Below are 21,066 nucleotides of genomic sequence, written 5' to 3' on the forward strand. Positions count from 1 at the left end.
GGCAATGCGAAGGACAGGGCAGGTTGGGGATGGAGCCTCATGGAAGACAAGGAGTGGGGAAACGTGACCCTCAGGGATGGCTTCTTGGCTCCTTTCTGCCTGGGATCATTGATGGGTCCACGTCCCTGCAGCAGAGACTACAGAGACCTTCCCACAACCCCTCAACAAAACCAGCAGGTACAGGCAGGAGGATATCAACACTGAGATGTTCCCATCCCTTATGCATACCCCATCCTAACCCCACAGGCATTGGGATGCCCTGACCCTGCAGGCTTTGGGGTGCCCTAACCTGCCCCATAAGCTCTGCTTCAGCTCACCCAGTGGAGCCATGAGCGGGGTATCCAGAAAAGGTGGCCATTCACCATGGAGTGCGAGGGGTCATGCAGCAGTGACTGGGGAATAAGGACCCTGAGGGTAAGAGGAGATGGACTAGTAGTGCGGTGGAGCTGAAAAGAGTTTCCATTTGTCTTAATATGCCTTCAGGGATACTAAACCAAAGACTGGCTTTTGCTAAACTGACACCACAGTACTGCCCCTTTGTCCTACAACCCCTTCCACTGGCCAGCCTGGCTGTCTGCATAACTGGTCAGGACAGTACAAGGTCTTGGAGTGTACCAAGCACAAGACAGTCTGGCTTCTTTTGGAAATCTGGACCAAACCCACCTAGGTTAGGCAGCTGGGAACCCAAGGAGTTGAAACACTCCTGGCATCTCCACCTAGCTGAGGTCTTTTTGCTTCTTCCTTGCACACAGCCTTGCCCCACATGCGTTGTGTGATCATGACTTACCAGCCTCCTCTGAGGTTTGAACAAGGGCCGGTTGATGCCATTCATCTTGTGGTAGAGCCCGCAGGCATTGCAGAGGTAGTGCCCCGTGCCATCTCTCCTCCAGAGTGGGGTGGACATGGCCCCACAGTTGACACACTCTCGCCCCTCTGAATAATCATCAAAAAATTCTGCTGCCATGATGAGAGAGAAGGGAAAAGAGTTGGTTAATTAGGCAGCTGTACATTTAATTTCTGGTCTGGTTCTCAGTTTAGCCCAGAAGTGGCATTTCAAGAAAACACAAACATTCAGATTTTATAGGTTGCAAGAAATAGCTCTTCCTGGGATTATTGGGAAAAGGATCCCCTTTCCCTGCCATACACTGTTGGCTGCAGGACTTCTGTGGCAGCAGGGATATGCGGGAACATAGATACAAGGAGACAGAAATAGAAAACTTCCCTTCTGCTCTGATGTTATCCAGTTTTCAAGAATGGACATATCCAGGGCAAACAGATTGGGGCAGGTGAACAGCCATGTTTACAGTCAAGACAAATTGCCTGTTACTACGGACAACCACAAGCCTGGACCCACAAAGCAGAACTGCCCAGAGATCAGATGCCTGAGCATCTCACAGCGGGGCTCAAGGGGGTGTGGGCAGGGAAAGCTGTGCCATGTGCTCTGCTCCCCTACAGGACTTCTCCTCACCCAGCCCATGCCAGCTCCCACCCAGCCTCTCTGCAGACGGTAGCGGCTGCAGAGAGCCAAGAGGGAGAGATGTTCATGTGCCTAAGACCTACTCTCTGCAATGAACACCTCCTGAACTACAAGAATCTGCATGTCTGACCCCAGCTCAGACTGTCAGCTAACAGACATCATTGAGCATTGATGTGTGCCAGAGGCTGAGCTTTTGATGCAGATTTCCATCGTGCTTGATGTCATTCTCTAGAGCTTGGTGCGTTCACCCACCATGTTCCTGGTTCATCCTCCACCGGGGCCCGGCTGCAGCTGTGATGTGAGTGTGAGGACAATTGCCCTGGGCCGAGCCAGTCCAATCCCTCTGACTATGGCAGGTCCATATCATCTGCAAGGCGGTGCAGAGGTCAACACAACATGCCTCAACTGCATAGTCATTTGGAAAGACACAGGTCAGTTCACCCTTGGCTATAATGCCCTCAAGAGGCCAAGACCTTTGCCTAATAAAATATAAACATCATCTATAGGCCTTGCTGAGATGTAAATATAGCTGCATCCAGATGGCATGGCCCTTGAATATGCATGTTGATGACGGTCATCCCACCTGGAGAATATAGGCTATTGAGTTCAGCTTGAGGATGGATTTCTTCTGTTACACAACCATTCCTTGCTGCACATGGACATGTTCTGTTATAGGCACCAGAAAGGGAACACTATATGGTAAAATAACTGGGGAGAAGAAGATGACAAATGACAGCAAAGGGTTCCATTACTTAGCATAGGCCAGGAATAAGCCAGGCTGCTGAAAAAAATCCCAACAAACTGCAGCGCACAGGCGATGTTTGGAGACAGTAAGAGACCTTTGCATCGGGACCTTCAGCCATTATAGGCCAGTGCCCCATTAACTCTTAAAATCTTATTATGTATCCTGCTACTTTTTGTGCTTGTCCGCCTGCTTCTTATACGAGTATCTCAGCTTTCTGCTGGAAGGCAATAGTTCCCCAAAGAGCAAACCCACAGAATCTGGCTTCTTGCCGATCTGTGCCTTGACCCCATGTGGATTCTCTGATATCTAATAAGGGTTATGCTCAAACATCAGTCTTATTTTCTCTTTTCTCCTGACTATTTTTGGAAAATCTGCAGGAAATTAAGTAACCATGAAACAGGCAAAAGATTAAAAAATTACGAAAGTGGCACCAGTAAACAAAGACTCAGAGAAGATAATTCACATGAGCCTAATTCTCTCTAGAAAACCAGGCTAAAAAAGGCAAGGGATTACACCATGTGCCCATGGGGAAATGATAGAAAACAGTAAATGAGCGTACCCAAGGGACTCTGGAGACAGAAAATAAGGAATCCAGCATCTTCTCAGCAGCTTAGGAAAATCTCATTACCTTTGAGCAATTCTGGTGGTTTAGGAAAGATGGCAATCCCTCAAGGTTATTTTGGTACACATGGATTCAGTGATACCATAACCATAATGCCTCACTTTCCCCTTTAAAACCACAATTGAGTCACAGCCAAAATCTAGATCAAATAAACTTCCTTTGAAAAGAGAAAGGATTGGAACAGCTGGTCAGGAAAGAACTCATTTCCTTGAAAAATCTCAAGAAAGGAAAACATTTCACTACTTTTTTCATCTCAAAGTTGTTGAAGCTTTTGATTATCATTTTCCAAAGAAAAAGCCAAATTATTTTCACAGTAATTTTTGTGCTAGAAGAAAACCCCTTCTTCTTTGAAAATAATTCATTACAAAGTTGTTGACATAATCCAGTAAGAATTTAGCAGAGCAGAGGTAGTCCAAAGGTAACAGCTAAAACTCCTGACCAATTTGAGTTCTGAGTGTGACTAATTACAAAATATCATCTCTCCTGCAGATTTTTCCACCAGAAAACCAAAATCAAACGTTTTCAGCCAGAGAAAAAGGAGAAATTTCTTAACAGTCCCTCATAAATTAAGAGTTGAACTAGCTCTTGAATAAGAAGAGCTCCCTCAAAATGGGTGTAATATGAAGAAATATCAAGCATGGGTACACTTCTATTTTTAGAAGAAAACAGAGGATGTAGAGTTGAACCAAGGCAAAGTATAAGTCTCTTATTTTCTGACAATAATCAAATTTGCTGCTGAATATTAAGTGTTATTTCCTAAGAGTTTGCGTGATACCCAGCTTCAGTGTCCACAGTATTTTCATTGTTGGTTTATCATCAGACATCTAAAGCACCAGTACAAAGCAGTTTTGAGACCTGCTCTCCTTTTTCATCTATATTTGTTAGAGCTACATTCTCCACTATGTGTTTGGTGGTTTGATTGGTGGGGTGTTTTCAGTTTTCACGGGATTTGGACTGGAGCTTCTCTCTTGAGGGACTTTTACCGGTTTAAGTGTCCAAAAGTCCTCTTCTGCTTCCATAGTAATAGCATTTGTGTGGTTTTCTCCTCTCAGCTGCAGGCAAAGGTGATCCTTGTGAACGTTAACAAACAGGAATCACTGGTGCTCGAGACGGGGAAGGAACAGACTTTGTTCCCAGGGCACACTGAGGCTCCACGCAATGGGTGGCTCTCCCTAATCACAGCCCTCATGGGGTGATATCAGATGGGTGCGTCCCCTGCATGCACCACCCAGTGCTGAGTCAGAAGATGACATCTGCAGAGTGCAACCTCATTAAAACCATTCCTGGAGCCCCATCAGAGCAGAGGGAGTTCCTTGACCTCAAGAGATCTCACCTGGAGGACAATTATCCTCTCCATCTTCAAAGTATGCTTAATGACAGCAAAGGATGTGTCTTGGACACCACTGGACACCGGCTTAGAGAAGATGATGTAGGCTTAGTGCATGCCCTTTAGTGAACAAAGGGCATTTGGGCCCCAGTGGAGAAGTGGAAGGCAAGAGACTGGATTTATTTCTAAAAGATGTACTATAATTTCACAGCATCACTAAACCCAAGTTTGAAGTTGCCAAGAGGAGCTTTCTGAGCTGACCTTCTGGCCACACAGCTGAGACAGCCCAGCTGCTCTTGAAAACCTGAAGGTCTACAAAATAATGAGAAAATGTCACCCGAAGAGCTGCAGCCCATGCAGCTTGATGTGGATGGGTGTCCAAGACCTAGGAAACTCAAATGTTCCCAGGGCTCAGAGCCCACAGGAACGGTGATCCACTGGCAGGCTGAGCTATATTAGGCATGGAGGTCACTGGGCTTCAAGTGCACTAATCGTTTAATTTGCCATTGTTATTAATAATGGGGATTAAAGAGGCTCCCCGGGAAAAAGCAGCGAAGTGTTTTCTTGGCTTCTGTCTCGGGGCTGGAGCTCTAAATCCCGGCATTATGAGATCCCCTGACACTTATTCCTTGTACTTAGCAGCCGGGAAAGGAAACGTTTATTCAGGCAGCAAATTGCCCGAGCGACTCCCGGAGGGCCTTGAACAATGCTGGGGAAAGGAAAGGCTCCCCCAGTCGCACTCAGGGCAATAATTTCCGTTTTGTGGCACAGGAGCCGCTGCCTGATAATGGAGATTTATGGGTCCGTCTGGTGACCTCTGTAATAGCCTCTCTGCTAGAAAGATTTACTCCCTCTTCCAAAGCCAGGTATGGCCAGTGTGGGACAGGGTTGAGGAGAGGATAACGTCTGATGGATAGGCTGAGAAGGACGCTGGCCCATGGTTGGAGTAGCCTCCAGTGTGGTGAATGGCCTCATCTTCCTCTTTGAACGTATAGCACCACCAAATGCCTTTGCCGAGCCATTATCCTGGATAATATCAATCTTGGGATCATTCAGTACTTCTTATGGGCTGGGTCCCTGGTGTTGACTAACGCTAATGGCCTTCTACTTAGTTCTTCATAAGATCCTACCTCTGGTCCACGAAGGAGCTTCTCATGTGAGAGCATATCATGAAATTTTGTTGAACAACCCAGCTGGTGGAGAGGATGGATTGGGTCCTGTCCCTATCCTGGTCATCAGCTTGCTGTGTAAAAGGAGATCTTTTTCCCTCTCACACCTAGAGTTTATGAGGACTGCAAGGTTGCCAGAGCAGGAAATGTCACTTGTGTGTTGCACAACAGCCTCCTAATCTTGGGTGAGGCCTTGAGCATGCTAATGTCGGAAATACTTTCCACAATGGGACATTCAGTCCCCAGGGAGCCAGGAGTAACTCTTAAGTGAGGTGCTGGGGTCTGGTAGAGAAAAAGCATTCTTGGATATGGCCCTTCATGGCTTTTAGTCATCGGGAGTGGTCCTTCACATTCGCCACCGGGTCTACAAAAATCAACTGGTACGGACAATGCAGGGCTCAACAAGAAAGCAGATCTGAGCACCGCCAGCCAGCCCACACCTACAGGCACTTTATCCAGCATGGATAGGACATGACAGCATCTCTGACCAAGGACATGGCCCACCCAAAGTCTGAGTACTTTTGCCTTCCCAAGCAGGAGAATCAGATACCCTCTTGCAACCAAGTCAGCTCATAGGGAGGTTGCCCAGGGCTTGAGTCTGAAGAGTGGCTTGAACTGCCTTCCTTGGGTCTTCCCAGCAACTCTGCAAACCCCAGCTCTGCCAGTCTGACAGTATGTCCATTCCTAGGTCCAGACCTTCTGGGTTTTCTTTGACAACCCTAAATCTCTTAGCCTTGGAGAGATCATCTTGAATACGCGAACCTGATGGATCAGGACCCAAAAGAATAATAACAATAAAAGCACCTGCAATAGAGAGATTTTGAATCCTTCAGTTCAGAGCCAGCAACCAGCTTCCAAGTTTCTGTTCCCAAATCAACTTCTAGAAGGGGACAAAAAGCCCTCCCTTCACTGGTTTTGGTCAGACAACAACGAGGTTGTCCACCTTCTTCTGCCCTCCAGCCCCCTCCTGCCTTCACTCCCTCTGGGTGAAGAAGAATGGAAAGAGACTTCCATTAATACAGCACTGGAGTTTTGTTTACAGCTGGAGGGACACTTGATATCAACATTTCCCCCTGCAGAAGTGTCTTCTCAACCCAGAGAAGCAACTCAATAAAGGAGAAGCTGTTCTTCAAACACAGCCAAGCACTTACAGGCTTTAAACAGACCCTGAGAGCAGTTTTCCCTGCAGTGAAGCAGATTCCTAAAACAATTTGTTATGATAAGAGGTGAAAGCCACGATCCTGTGTATATGTGAATCCCAAATGGACTCTCAGGGGCACTCACAGCTGAAGGCAAAGGACATTGGCCCCTTGGACTTATGGACATCCTAGGATTCCACCCAAGACACCATCACTTTCTTCTTCAAGGCAGAGACATGACTGCACAGCAGGGGGAAACAGGTTTTGCCATTCCCAGTTGCTCAGGATGGTTTGTCCCAAATCCCAAGATGGTTTCCATTAAAAAGTGACAGTGTGGAAATCCTTCCAACAGCTCAAACCTTTAGGGGTCCTTTCAATAAGCCTTTTGCTGCAGCTAGTGGGGCTGAAAAGTCACATCTATTTCTTTTGAAAAGGTTGAGATGCTCCCATGAATTGCATGACTCCAGAAGCTGAAGTTTCAAGTGGAAAAGCCTAGCAAAAGCTTTCTGGTCAGATCACAGAAGTTACAAGTGTTGGTTGGTTCAATACCGTGGCAGAGCAGGGCTGAACTGGAAAGGAAGACAGCACCAAGAAACAAGGAGAGATGGAAGTAGAAAGGGCAGGGAGGGACTCTAAACAAAAGAGCCCAAATTTATGCATGGGAGAGATCTGTAGCCAAAAAAAAAGCTGTCAGTGAGCCTTTCTTTTTTCAACATCATCAGTTTGACACATAGACTGGAATCAGAAAGCTGATGTGCATTATCTTACCCTTCAGCTAATGGAGCCAAGGATGTTTCTGTAAATACAGGTTCTGCCTGTTGGCATTCCCCCCCACCCCACCCCCGCCCTCTTCTCTGCCTGTTTCCCCTCTGAACAGAATTTGGGAAAAATTCATCCAGGACCCCACTATTTTAGAGACTTATGGGACCTAGACATGGGGAGAACAGGAGAGTGCCTATTTGAGTAGTGCCCGTCACTGAGCTGGTTGCTGGTGGGAGTGTGGCTCCCTACACTCCTCTGGTTTGGATTAACAGAAGTCATCACCTGTGTGACTGCTGATCTGCAGGAAATGGAGAAGCAGGTAAATTCCCTATGCTTAGCCAGAAACACAGTTTCAAGCAAAACACATCATTGTGCAGCTTCACAGAAATGGCTTCATGCTGTTCCAAGAATGTTTTGGGGTTTATCTGACACATCTGCAGTGGAGAAAATGGTTGGTTGCTCAGTTGGCTGCCTAGATCAGCTTTCCCCCTGCAAACCTAAAGACCCTGCTTAGTGCTTAGGAAACATTCACCTTACAATCTGGCTGAGCCACACACTGCTTTTAAAAAGGCAAAGAAATCTGGGGTTTTTTTTCCCTTGCTTCGTGAAATACCACAGCAAGACTGTTCCTGTGCGGCCCTTCCCAGACCAAATGTTTCATGTCAAGGCAAAGGGAACATTGTGTCCCTCCCCTGCAAAGCTCCCTCCTCTGCCTGCGGCAAGCCAAGGTCTATGGCACACACCATTGCCAACAGCCAAGAATACTCCTTTCCTTCATGGATATGTTTTCCCTGGTTTGAAGGACAGTGGAGTTAGAAGCAGCCAAGGGACCAGCTGAGACTGTATGCAAGAGGGGCACAACAGGAAGGTTGGTCACATGCTGGGCCTGGCTTTGAGTTCAGGCTTGGCTCTGCAATAGGCTTCCCTTGAGCAAGGCTTTTCATCTTGCGACACTCCTCTTCCCCCAGAGAAGGAGCAAAGGCTCTTCCCTGCCTCACTGGAGGGGGCAACAGGACCGCTTTCAAAGGCCACAGTCACAGATGTGGAGACAGTGGTTGGAGGAAAGGTGGGTGGAGACGGATTGGATTCCTCTAAAGCAGATTCAAACAAACTGCCTGGTTTGGGAAGGAGCAGGAGAAAGTCCTGGGGGACTGGCCAACCTCATTGCTCAGAAAAACATTGACAGCTGTCTGGCACACCAAAACTACCAGACTCCAAACCATCAAGCCCAATGGCTGTACCAGAGCTGTGTGGAAAGCCTGTCGACCCACACACTAAAGTACTATGTCCCACATCCAAAAGGTACACAGTCTGCTATACAGGAGACAGGCATGCACACATCCCCAAGAATGTAGGCTGCTTTGGGTTGGAGCACTTGCTGGCCACCGCTTTGATAGCAACCTGGTGTCCAACAGCAACTTCTGCTGGCTGTCAACTTGTGTGTGAGTGAACTCTAAGGTCTGCTTTCTTTTGCTGGGATGCACGCCTAATCCCACCCACCAAGATGACCTCGCCTTTCTTACTTTTACTTACAGTTCTCACACTTGTAAATATCTGAGGCTCTTCTGATAAACACGAGATTCCTCTGCTTATCGACTGTCCAAATATTTTTTAACAAATCTTAGATTAGCATGGAGAGCCCAGGGAATGGCCAAGATGAGGCTATCCACAGCCTGGGGTCTGCTTGGCAGGAGGCACCTGGAAATGGTTTTTCTCTCTTTTGACAAAGGAAAACCAGCTACAGCATTATCCTCCTTGAAATATGGCCCATCTCCAAATGGACATGTCTACCAGAGGCTCTTCTTGCAGGGAAAGGGACAATGGGGAAAAAAATGTAGAGGATCAGAAAAGTTTAGGATTTTCAATGCCATGATCTCACCTAGGCAGCTATTTCTAAGTTGAACATAGGCAATGGATCATCTCCATCATGTGCAGCTGTGTGTGGTGTGCCCACAGGAGACCGCAAGCAGGTGTGCTGTGGAGGCATGCCAAGCTGCTGCTCCCTGGCTGAGCCATGGGAACTGGACATATGGCTACTGGGAGACTGGTGAATTGGGGCCAGTTACTGGGTAACTGGTGAACCCTGACCCTAAGCCCAGTTAACAGAGTCTAGCCATGTTCAGATGCTCTCGAACCCCAATCTACAGGGGTGACATACAAACTGCTTCCGAGGACCTGCACCAGGAGATGCTTGGGTCAGGCTCAGATGGTCTGTGCTTGGACCATGCCAGGAGCTGTGCTACTGATTGAAGAGCATGGTCTGTTGGGCTGCCACGGCTGGCATCTGGCACTAGTTCATCATCAACGGTGGCACAGCCATCACGTGCTCTCGGTCCGCTTGGGCTCCTACAGAGCAGGTGATGAGCTGAAACTCCTTAAACAATGGGAACAAAATGGACTGTGGTCATACATCCTAGTGCAGCATCTGTCTGTCTGACGGTGACCATCTGGTCTGCCTATAGGAGTAACTACCAGCACCCAGGTGGACCAAAGCCAGAGCCAGCTCTGGGCCCAGGGAAATTGGTGCTGTTTGGGATCATTACAAGGGCATCAGCTAGCCAGACGTATGCCAGACCACAGAGCCAAACTCTTCCCCATAGTGGGAGAAGGCACAAGGGGGTGCAGCACAAACCACAGGCTGGGCATTAGGAAAAGCGTTTTCATGAGGGGGTGGGGGAATTTCCATCCCTGGGCATTTCCAAGCCTCATCCAGGTAAAGGTAAAAGGTAAAGCCACAGCTGACCTCAGCCACTGCTAGTAGTTGTCCTGCTTCAAGCAGGAGGCTGGACTAGAGGTCTTCCAATCTGCATGTCTATGACCCTGCAACTCCAGAAACAGAAAGATTCTTGGGTTTGGGTTTTTTTGCCCCAGACTAGCACAGATCAGACAGAAAGACATTTATCTGAATCAAATGGGCAAAATCCTGCTTGTAGGAATACAATTAATTGTATTATTGTTATCATATGTGTGCATGTGTAAGTGTATATGTACATACATATGAATGTATATATTTGTATATTTACACATATACCATGTCCTGAAGAATGCCATTGTAGCAAGCTAGGAGTCATCTCTAATCAGTTATTTCTGGTTTTGCTGTTAGAACTATTATTCTATGGCTATATAGAACATACCTATATAGAATTGTGTGTGTATATATACATTTATATATACGTGCACAAATATAACACACACACACACATATATTTTAAGACTCTCTTTGTATATAAAAAACATATATATACCATGTGTAGGAATGTAAGAAATAGGTAAGGTATATATGGTTCCACATGTCTGAGCCCTCTCTGAGCATGACAGCAGTAACCAATACTGAGGATCATGTGCATATCCAAACCCCTGCCTCAGTTTTCTTTAGTTCACTAATTTAGACACAGGCTCTGACTCAAATTTGGAGGTGTTGCACTGACAAATCCCACTCAGAAGAGTTACACCACAGTAAGCTAGGCCAGATCCTGGCCTCCCTACGGGACACCAGCCAGGGACAAACAAAAAGGTGTTTACTACAGTTCATCACGTTACAGGGGGCAGTCAGTTTGTCTAACCCCTGGCCCTTCTCTTTTCCTCTTTTATTAGTTATTCTGAACGTTAAGTCAACTCAGCCCCTGAGTAGGGTGGGAGGATGGAGCAATTCCTCCGGCTGCCGATAAAGATCTTCAAAGGTCAGTTCGCACAGAGACTGCAGCCCAGGCCAATGAAACTGCAGGTACTGAACTTATCAGGGCAACGTATAACTTGCAGTTTTTCTAACTCAATTGATTGGACTTTTTATCTAAAATAACAGGTATTATAAGATAGGCGAAAGTTGAGATAAGGAAGAAAATTGAGTAGGTCTTGAATCAAGATCAACTTGGGGACAGGTTCAAACTCCCACACCTGCCCCAGAGGAATCAATGAAAATTTCTTGGCATCATCTGCTCGTTTTGAAATGCTGCTGAAGTTGAGTGAACTTTGAGACCGCGGCGTTTATTCTGTGATTATAATTAACCTGCTCACCCGTTGTTATTGATTTTGCATGAAGGGAGGTGACAGAGTCTGACTGGGATGTTGGTGTAGGAATAGAAATGCTTGGGGAGGGCAGGCAGCAGGGCAGGCAGCTAGTCCTGCCAGAGCAAGACCCTTCCCTGGCTGGGGGCAAAGGGAAGGGGGCATGAGGGGGATTTCACCCTCCTGCTTGTGGCCCTGCTTGTGCTGGGAACTGAGAAAACCCTTGAGGCCAGACCTCCACATCCAGAGGGTCTGGGTAAATCACAGCATCAATGATCTGCCCCACTGAAGCAACGAAGGACCAAACATGGGAAGCCCCTAGAGAAATTAACCTAATATTTGTGCACAGGATCCAGGGCATCCTCCCAGCCCAGGGGAGCATGAGGAGGAGACATCACCACAAGACAGCTGCCCCTCTTGTGCTCCACATCACCAAGGCATGTCCCAACTCAGCATCCATCCCAGCAGCTAGTCCCTCGAGCAGCCAGCCCCTGGGGCCAGCACTCCCTTCCCAAAATAATCTCAGGAATCTGGGGCCAAACGTCATTTGGAGGAGTCCTGATGTCTGGGGCTCATCGCTTCACTGACTTTTTACAGCTCCAGTGCTGCAAGCCGTGAATATTAAATAACGATGGCTCCCTGGGTTGCAAACCAAAGAGCCTGGCTTGGAAACTCACAGGAGTTTAAATCATAAATATCAGGTTGGTTTTTTGTGTCTTCTAGAGTTTCTGCATGAAGGAATCAGGGTTTCCCAGCTTTTCTCTTGTCCAGAAAAACTGCTTCTTCCCTTCCTGCAAATATAATGACATGACTCGGGAAGCTGGAGCCTGAAGGAAAACCAAGGTGCACTGAAGCAGGAGGACTGGCAGCAGCCAGAGGCAGGCAGCTGAGAAGCAGACAAGTGGGAGGTGTCTCCCAAACTGTTTGGAGATGTTTGCAGAACCCAGGGAGACAGCCCACTCTCCCGGCCGTTGAGGCCAGAGGACAACCTGGACTTACTTAAATATTGTTATAGACACAGCCAGAGAGCACCGTGCAAGACAGAGCTGTGGAAAAAAAAAAAAAAAAAAAAAAAAAAAAAAAAAAAAAAAAGCAAGAATTGGTAAAATCTTACGCCAAGGGAGCGGCCTGGTCTCCTTCTGACCCTGCTGCTCCATCTCTGCACCCAACCGCTTCCGCTAGGCTTGAGTTTTAACCTTTTAGGAGTCTGATGGCAACAGGCAGCAGCCCTACCCCAGCACCCCGTAAACACACTGTGCTGCGGCTGGAAGCATCGACCCAAGGAAAACAGCCAAGCTTTGGGAAGAAGAGCAAGAGCAGGCAGTGACGTCCCACTGCGGGACCTCTCCTGAAATGCTCCCCCAGCAGACACCGACTTAATTCCCAGGGATTAGGAGGAAACATTTCCAGGCAGCAATTTTGTTATCCCAGATTCAGAAGCGTCCAGTACCAGTCCCTGGTGGAGACAGGAGATCAGCCCCACCGCATCTCTTAGCCGGCTGCCCTCACCCCACCTCTGGTGGAAAACTTACTTTTACTTGACTTTCCATGAATATTTTTTTTTCTTCTTTCACAAACAAAATGAATTTCAGAGTCTCTCCCAAGGACAGCATGAGCTGTTTGAGCCCAGCTGGCTCCGATAAGGGGCTCACCAGCTCTACTGGTCACTAAAAATAATTTTGAAAAAAAAGCACAAATCTCTACACGCTGCAACATAAAAGCCAAGTGGCCACTTTCCAGAAAGGAAAAAGAAAGGTCCCACTGGCCTTTGGGGCTTCACCCCCCCGAAAAATCCTGTAACGGCCCCATATAATTTGCAAGGAACTGCATTTCTTCCCTGTGGAAGCTTCTTGTATGGGCCTGATCCTGCACCAGCTCCCGGCAAACACCATTTTGCTTTAAAACAGAAATGGTTTCAGCTCTGAGCAAGAAAACTGGGGGGTTTTTGGAGGTTGGGTTTTGTTGTTTTTTTTCACAGTACATACTGAATCTGATTGGGGGGGGGGGGGGAGTGGTTGGAAGAGCTGATCCTGCAAACCTTGCCTGGGTGATATAGCAGCATCTGCCTCAGGAAGACAGAAAAAACAGCAGAAAGACGGAGGAAGGACCCAACTTTGCCCCTGCTCAAGCAATGGATGTGTCCTACATTTAGATGTCCATATAATTAAGCTAAAAACCCCTCTGTGCCAGCAAATAATTGAGAAAAACATAAGCACTGGGCATACCATGGAAATAAAAAATTATTTTCACTTCCAGCTGACGCTGCCCCAAACTTGGCTTTAAAATCTAGACCTTGACAAAACCTGAAAGCTGAAACATTTCAATGTAGATGGAAGGGTCAGATCTATGTTCAGCTTTGAAAATCTCTGCCCAGCTCTTCTTTCCTAGCAGATCCAGTGCCTGCCCACCCGCCTGCGCTTTTTTGAGATGAGAAAATCCAGCTCCAGCTTATCATTTTGAAAAAGAAATCCCCACTGAGTGCTCCGAGTGTTTCAAAGGGTGCAACCGCATGGGGAATGCTGCAAAATCAAGCATACCCTGCAGCAAGTGACCTTCTGAAAAACTGCAAGAGACAAAAAAAAAAAACATTTCTGCCATATGAGACCTTCCAACGGCATCGCTTAGCACAGCAGAAACGTGGGGGTTTTCAAAAGAGCCTTTAATGCCACTTGTACGAGCCCCTGCAAAGCCAATGATGATCAAATTATTTTCAAGTGCTGTCACGCTCGTGTAAGCACCCATGTATAAAGACCTCACTGCTCAGGCGTGGCAAATAATTGGGTTTAATTTGTCATTACAGATGTATTTACAGCTTGGACCGGTCACCATGACCGATGATTTGGGGAAGACTTGTAAAGGCCAGAGAGATTTTAATATTTTGCCGTAATGCTGGACGTTATCATAGAGAGCTGCAAGGTTTTTGTCTCACAAAGGGGACCTGCAAGGTCTTTTTCTTCACCCCTAAAAAAACAAACCCACCAAAAAAACTCGATCCACCCTTATAATGAAATTTGCTTTTATAATTTGAGTTAATTTTGGAGGCAAGAGCACGTTCTCACCTCTTTCCCTGGTTATTTAAGCAGCACTTCACAGTCACACACCAAAGGCGTATTTACACCTTCCTGCCAGACAGAAACATGAATTCAGGATCCATCTACAAGGCGAATATTTGGCATTTCCAATCTCCCTTTTCGCAGTCCTACAGGCATAATTACACACATCCCCCCTGCCAAAGCAAGCCATACCTGTAACTACCTAACCTTGCCATTACAGCCGAGGGGCTTTGGCGACATAATTACGTTACTGGGCAATCACACGTCCCGTCCCCGTAACACGGGGCCGGCACAGCCATCCCAGCAAAAAAATCTACATTTCTGTTTCTGCCCTCCCCAGCATGAGCAAAACCAGCCACTTTAAGCCCACAGTCTGAGCTCTTGACACCGACCCCCACCCGATTTTGCAGGCAGTGGTGAGCCCCAAATGGGAAACAGACACTTCACTACATCTTTTTATATAAGGGTTGCAAAAGCCTCAAAGGACCCACGATGTTCAGCTGCATCTCCCCACCTTCCTCTGCCTCGTGCCCCCCAGGAACATCACTGAGCAGAGGAAGATCCCCCTGAATATCCCATTTTTGCATTTCCTTTGCAGTAAGGAAATTGTAGGGTGGGAAGGACACACTGGGCTGACATGTGAATTTGGGAACAAAACCTCTGAAAAATTATATATTTGCACCCTTTTTTCCTGTGCGTGCAAAGCTCTGTGGGGCTTGAGGAGCAAAAATTTCAGCCCAGAGCCCTACACCAATGAGACAAAAAGGTTTCTGCAGGTTTGGGGACTACAGTATCAATTTTTTAAAAAATAATTTTTCCTTAAAACTGCATTTTTCCACCTTTATTTTAAGAGCCCCTGAACACATCCTCCCCTTGCAGCAACAGGCTGCCGACCTTCAGGCACAAAAACTTGCTCATCTCACTGCATTGCTGCTTTTGCACCCAATTTGGGTTTTTATTTGCTGGTTGGTGCTTTGCTGATGTTTGAGGGTTTTTTAATTATCCTTAATTTTTCCGAGTGAGATGGTTTGCCCATTCAAAATACACAGCTGCTTTTGGGATAACCAGTTTTGAGAAGCCCCTCTGTGCCTGCTGAGCAAAGGTTTCTCCAACATCAGAAAGGCACAGAGGCAGCAGGATCGGGCCCGATTTCCTTTGGGAAACACTGCCTGATAAACATGTGTTTCCAAGGTTTTTGCCTCTTTCCCCCAAAACTGGTGGAAATCAATATGGAGAGAGCAAAATATAGGCTGTCTCATAAAAAAACTATTGCTGTTATTCGTGCAGGGATAAAGACACGTACATGAGTGCGAGTGCAGAGGAGAAAAATAATTAATCCTGGCTTAATAAAGTCTTAGATTCAGTGCCAATATCCACTGCCTGAAGTTTTACTGCTTTACAAAAGTCCATGAGCATTTATAATATATTATATACTACACCATGGCTGTTCTATGCAAAATGCATTTGTATTCAGTAATAAAGTGCAATTTTTGATTAAATAATTGTATTATTAATAAAGGTCATATAGTGCCCATGATTTTTTGTTGTTGTTTTATTCTTCTTGTTGCTTTATTTACAATTTAAAATATACTATTTGGGGACTGAGGGGGGTAATAATCAGTTGTATGTCTGAGCTTGATCTTGCTTAAAGATCAGAAACCCTAATTCTGTGGGTTTCATCCCAAATCCCAGACTAACCAGTGACAATTAAATTAGGCAGGAGAGCAGAACGTGGCTTGAAACCCACAGGGGGGAACAAAGCCCTGGGCCAGCTTTCCCAGCCAGTGGAGCCGAGGCGAGAAACGCAACCACTTGCAAAACAGGGGATGTAGGGTCCCGTGCAAAATGCAAGACATGTCCTACGACCCAACCCTCCAATCTACAGCCCCATCCCTGCATCCTGTGTCCCCATCCCTCTATCCTTTGGCCCCGTCCCTCCATCCTATGCTCCCATCCCTCTGTCCTATGACCCTGTCCCTCTGTCCTACGGCCCCATCCCTCCGTGGGCAGGGACAGCAGAGGTTCTGGGCTCCCCTCATCACCCACTACCCCACGGGGAGCAGCCACCTTGTCCTTAGGTGCATGGGGAAGGTCAGGGGACACTTGTAGGGCAGAGGGTTGTAACAAATGCCAATGAGTCACTGGGAATGCCGGCTCTGGGATGCTACAGGGCAAATCTCTTAGCATCCCTATGGGAAAACTTAAGATCTGGTTCACAATCTCTCCCCCACCAGCAGTAGAGAAGACATTTTCCAACAGCCTCTGCTCCAGGCTTTGATCTTCCCAGATGCTGCTGCTGTGTTCAAACGGTGCCTGCTTGAGGAACCCTGACTTGGACTTAGTCAAAAAAAAATGCAAAGCACCCATCAGAAATACCCATAGCCCCTCACCCCCACTTACTCCCAACCACATCAACCTTCTCAGTGCCACAGAAAATAAAACACACACACACACATACACCAAAAAAAAAAAAAAAAAAAAAAAAAAAAAAACCCAAAAAAAACCAACCAACCCAAAAACCTGCTGCTTTTTTACAAATAGCAAAACTGCAGGGGGTAGGGGGGTGGCAAACCAGGATGTGGCCCTCCATCCCCAGCCTGGAGACATCCAGGAGGCAGCAAGCGGCAGCGACTCTACACGCCTGGGCTCCCGTGCCGGCCTCGATCCCCGCTGCCCTCAGCCTGGGAAAGGGGGAAGGGGCAGGCTGCCCGACCCTGCGAATTTTGGGACAGATTTCAGGAGCTTTTTGGTGCTGGCAGGCAAGTCTCCCGTATGGGGACATCGCAGCGGGTCCTTTTTATGCCTCATTAAGTCGGGAATTCACTGTAACCCCACCCCAGGCAATGCCTGGAGCAAGTTCACGGCCTCAACCACAGGGTCTGATCCTGCCCTTCAGGGTAATGAAATAATTCACCAAATTTACCCTGAAAAGCCCAGATTTGGCATTTTGAACTCACACCAGGGAATGTTTTTCAAATCGGCCCATGTGATTTACCCACCCATCCTTCCCAGTGCTTCACAAGGCACAGCTGCATTGGCACGTTTTAACCCTGGCCAAAATTCCTCTTATTAGGGAAAAACAAGATGTTTATTTCTTTAAGGACCATTTTCTTTGAATACATTCTCACTAAACTTCTTTTCCTGGTGCATTGCTTTACAGCAAGGAAAAAAATGTCATGCCCACTTGCATAGACTGCATATCTGTGTCTGCATATTCACCTACACCTGCATAGACTTGATCTTCATTATTAAAAACTGATAATAATTAAAATTCTAAAGATCCCAGGGGTGCTCTGCAATTAGCGCTATCCAGAGGTGGTGGTTCTCCAGGAAGCAAAATCACTGGAAGAAAATGAGAGTGCTGCAAAAATCACTGGATTTAACCCAGCCTTGCACTAAGGATTGAGTTTCCACCTTGAGATTCCTCATTGTGCAGAGAATAAAAATATTTTTAGTTCTAAGGAATGGCAAAGGAAGGAGTAAGCACTGCTGTGCCAGGGACTGCTCAGATGCCGAGCCAGGCTTGGATGTGTTATTAAAGTGGGTCTGTCCACGACGGTGTGTGTCACCCCCCTGCTACATCTTTCAGTGCCTTCAGTTTTTCAGCCCATCGGGGCTTTTCACCTTTGCTCATAAAAAATCCCCGCTTCTCCCCACTCAGAAACCACCAGCCAGCCTTTCCACGCTTCATACAACCTCCTCTGTACCTGCAGCCTACAGCATTGCCCCAGCATCTAGAGGGGAAGGCAGCGGCCACGTCCCAACTCAGGGAGAAGAGGGGAAGGGGAAGGTCTAGACCTTAAAATAGTTGCCAGGGGAGCTGCCTTCCAAAAAAATCCTGAATTTAAATTAATCCTGAATTTAAAACTCACCAGCTCTCGAGCAGGTTTGTGTTGGTTTTTGGGGGTTTTTGGTTGTGTTTTGTTTTGGTTTTTTACCAAAACTCAAGCACTTTTTATTTAAAACCCATGTGCTTTTTCCACCTTCAAGGCAGAGACATGATTAGACCCACGCTAATAAATCCCCCAGTTTCTGCTGTGCTGCCCTTGGCGATGCTGGAGATGATACTGTGAGTGCAGCACCCGAATCAGGACCTGGCGATGAAAAGGATCCCAGCTCCTTCCTCCTTCGTTAGCGACTGCTAATGTTTTCTGGACTGGTTCAATTCATCCCATCTTCCTGGTGTTATTTAAGGGCCCAGATAAAAACCACTTCTTGCCACCAAAATGCAGGCTGCAAGACCTGCAACGCAAACAGCTGCGTAACACAGAGCTTGAAACCCCAAAATCACTACGCTTAATCTCTGGCACCTTAAAATCTGCCAGGTGTTTTTTTTTTTGCAACTGCAATTCTTCATTTGCATTATTTTGTCTTTAAGTTATTTTTATTACTAAGAACCCTTCTGAGACCGCTGCAAAAAGGTAATATATTTTTCCCCAAGGGAGAGATGGCAGTGTAGTCAGATACAAATGCACATATGTCCTTGTTGAAAATATCCAATTATTATTTGATTATTTGATTTGTGCTGCTTTTTTTCCTATGCTTTCTACCTTCTCATGGCTTCCCAAAAAACTTGCCTAGTTGGCCAAAACTTTACCCTTAAAGGTAATCTGCCTCTGATTTTTAGCAATTTCGTAATGCCCAAAGAAAAGTAGAAGGCTTTGGCAAGGCCAAGCCTTCACCAGCGCCCAACTTGCCTTTCTGTAGTGCTTTAAAATAATACTAAAGATAAAGCAAATCTTGCTAGATACGATGGGAAAATTACCCTCCAAAATTCAGGTTAAAGAACGCAATCTTAAAATTTATTTGCAGACAAATATGAGTCATTTTCTTTGTTAACCCCGACCCCGAAGCTGACAGAAATACCTTCATAGAGAGAAGGCAGGGAGGAAAAAAGGGTTTATGAAACCGCGATACAAATGTGTGCCCCGCATTTCTCTCCCCTTTTCTCCTTCTTCCACCATACCAAATACAAAAGCAATTTTTTAAGCCATTTGGGATGATTTCTGGCTGTAGGACCTAGGGCGCATATTGAACTGAAAGGTTCTGAGATCAGGATCGGCACAAGAGATCAGGGCTGAGATTTTATGGGGCAAGCAGACACTGAAATACAGGGCTGGGTCAGTCAGATGTGCCTGTGAGCCCCCCAGGAAACACGATAATCAATGTGGATACATTTTTCCTCCTCCATTGCTTCTCGCTTCTCAGCACTAGATTTCCCTTCACTTTCCCTTTCTCTAGCCAAAACCGACCTTTCAAAAAATTTTAAAAAAAGATGTCACATGCAACAGCCCCAAGGAAAGATCTGGGATTCACAGGCCAAATTTCATTTCCCTATTTTCCAAATAAATTTTCCCTATTTTACACCTGAAGCAAGACCAGGAAGGGACTGCCTGCATGCCCATGGAGCACTGTGGTCCCGTACACTGTGGACATCCCCTAAATCCCCTCAGAGCTATTTGTAGACCCAGCAGGCCCTTGCGCAGTAGCTCAGCACATCATTTCTTGCCAGTCCAGACCTACCCTAAACTACATTTATTTTTATTAAAACTGTGGTCCTTGAGGATAATTTGAAATGGCAGTTTTGCAACCAGAGAGGAGGCTCCAGCAGCGACATCCTGAATATGCCGAATTTCTCCCTCCTGCCCTTCTTGCCTCCTCGCCCGACCCAAAACAGGGTGCGTGCACAAAAAATTAGGGGGGGCAGTGGGGCGCAACCCTCCCTCCCCTATCCCAACCCTGTCTGCGCTCACCTATGTTGGCATGCCGGGCGGCTGCGGGCGTCCCTCGGCTCTGCAGGTTGTGCAGCATGGGGCTGTCGAAGGGCGAAGAAGTCCAGGTCGTGGCCATTTCAGGGCTCATATAAGCCGGGTAGGGGCTGGAATAGGAGCTGCTGAAACCCCTGCTGTACTGCTCCCTCCCGTTAGCAGAAAGGTTCAAGGAGCTGCTGTAAGCCGCCGCAGCTTCCCGGGAAGAGGTGGCAGGGATGGGGGTGCTGGTGGAGAAGGAGAACCGAGGTGACATGGGACGATGAGAAGATCCGGGGTTGTAAGCGGCACTTTCGGCTCCGGGTTGAGTCCAGATGGAGTGGCTGGAGACGGGGCTGCCTTGCTGGGAAGAGCCGCTGCTCTGGAGGTATGGCAGGCTGGGGAGCATGGAGGTGACCCTCGTAGTGGGCACATAGACGGGGGACGCTGCGGCCGCGCTGTGCATGAAGCCACCTGCCCCCTCGTACGCTGGAGGGCCGGGGTTAGCTGCCATGGCTAAACTCTGGTACATCTCGCGATGGGCCTTCCCAAACCCCAGCCGGGTCCCCAGCCACAATCCAGAGCGACGGGGAGCGAGTGAGAAACCCCCAGGCTTCGCTTTCCCCTGTGGTCAGCAGTGGCCAGAGAGGTTTCGCAGTGCTACAGCCTTCCAGTCAAAACCAAAATACCACCAGAGATGCGATTTCCGTCCACCCACCCCCCTTCCCCACCACCCACCTTCCCCACCTTCAGCAGGTCTGGCCGCCTCTTCGAGACCCCAAGCCAGAAGCCCAGGTCCCTCCGGAGGAGAGATTTAGCTCCCGCCTGGCTTTAGCTTCTCCCACTGGGCTCCATCCATCACCTCCTGCTTTCCCCCCCCCCCCGCTTTCCCCCCCGGCTCCACGATGGGGCTGGGCTGCTTAAAACCCTCGGTCAGTCTCCTCCCCGCCTTTCCCCCCCCCCCGCCCCGTCCAACACCACCTCCGGGGGAGGCAGGGGATGATGCGGCCGGGATGCGGG

At 47.5% G+C, this 21,066-nt stretch overlaps 1 protein-coding gene across 2 annotated transcripts in view; it reads right to left on the reverse strand.

Moving 5' to 3' along the window:
* The window catches only part of GATA4 (GATA binding protein 4), a 29,763-nt gene extending 8,844 nt beyond the window's left edge, over positions 1-20,919 (reverse strand). Inside the window, exons 1-2 of one of the 2 annotated variants that reach the window (XM_040598452.1) lie at positions 20,053-20,919; positions 788-954 (exon numbers count right to left, since the gene is read on the reverse strand). In XM_040598452.1, coding sequence (XP_040454386.1) covers positions 788-954; positions 20,053-20,578 — 693 coding nt within the window. In that variant the 5' untranslated portion in view covers positions 20,579-20,919. Of the gene's footprint in view, positions 1-787; positions 958-20,052 lie in introns of both variants that reach the window. The other variant, XM_040598451.1, reaches the window with a different exon arrangement.
* Positions 20,920-21,066: the final 147 nt, after the last annotated feature.

The sequence above is a fragment of the Falco naumanni genome, chromosome 6 (assembly GCF_017639655.2).
Source record: "Falco naumanni isolate bFalNau1 chromosome 6, bFalNau1.pat, whole genome shotgun sequence".
In the NCBI taxonomy this organism is placed as follows: domain Eukaryota; kingdom Metazoa; phylum Chordata; class Aves; order Falconiformes; family Falconidae; genus Falco; species Falco naumanni.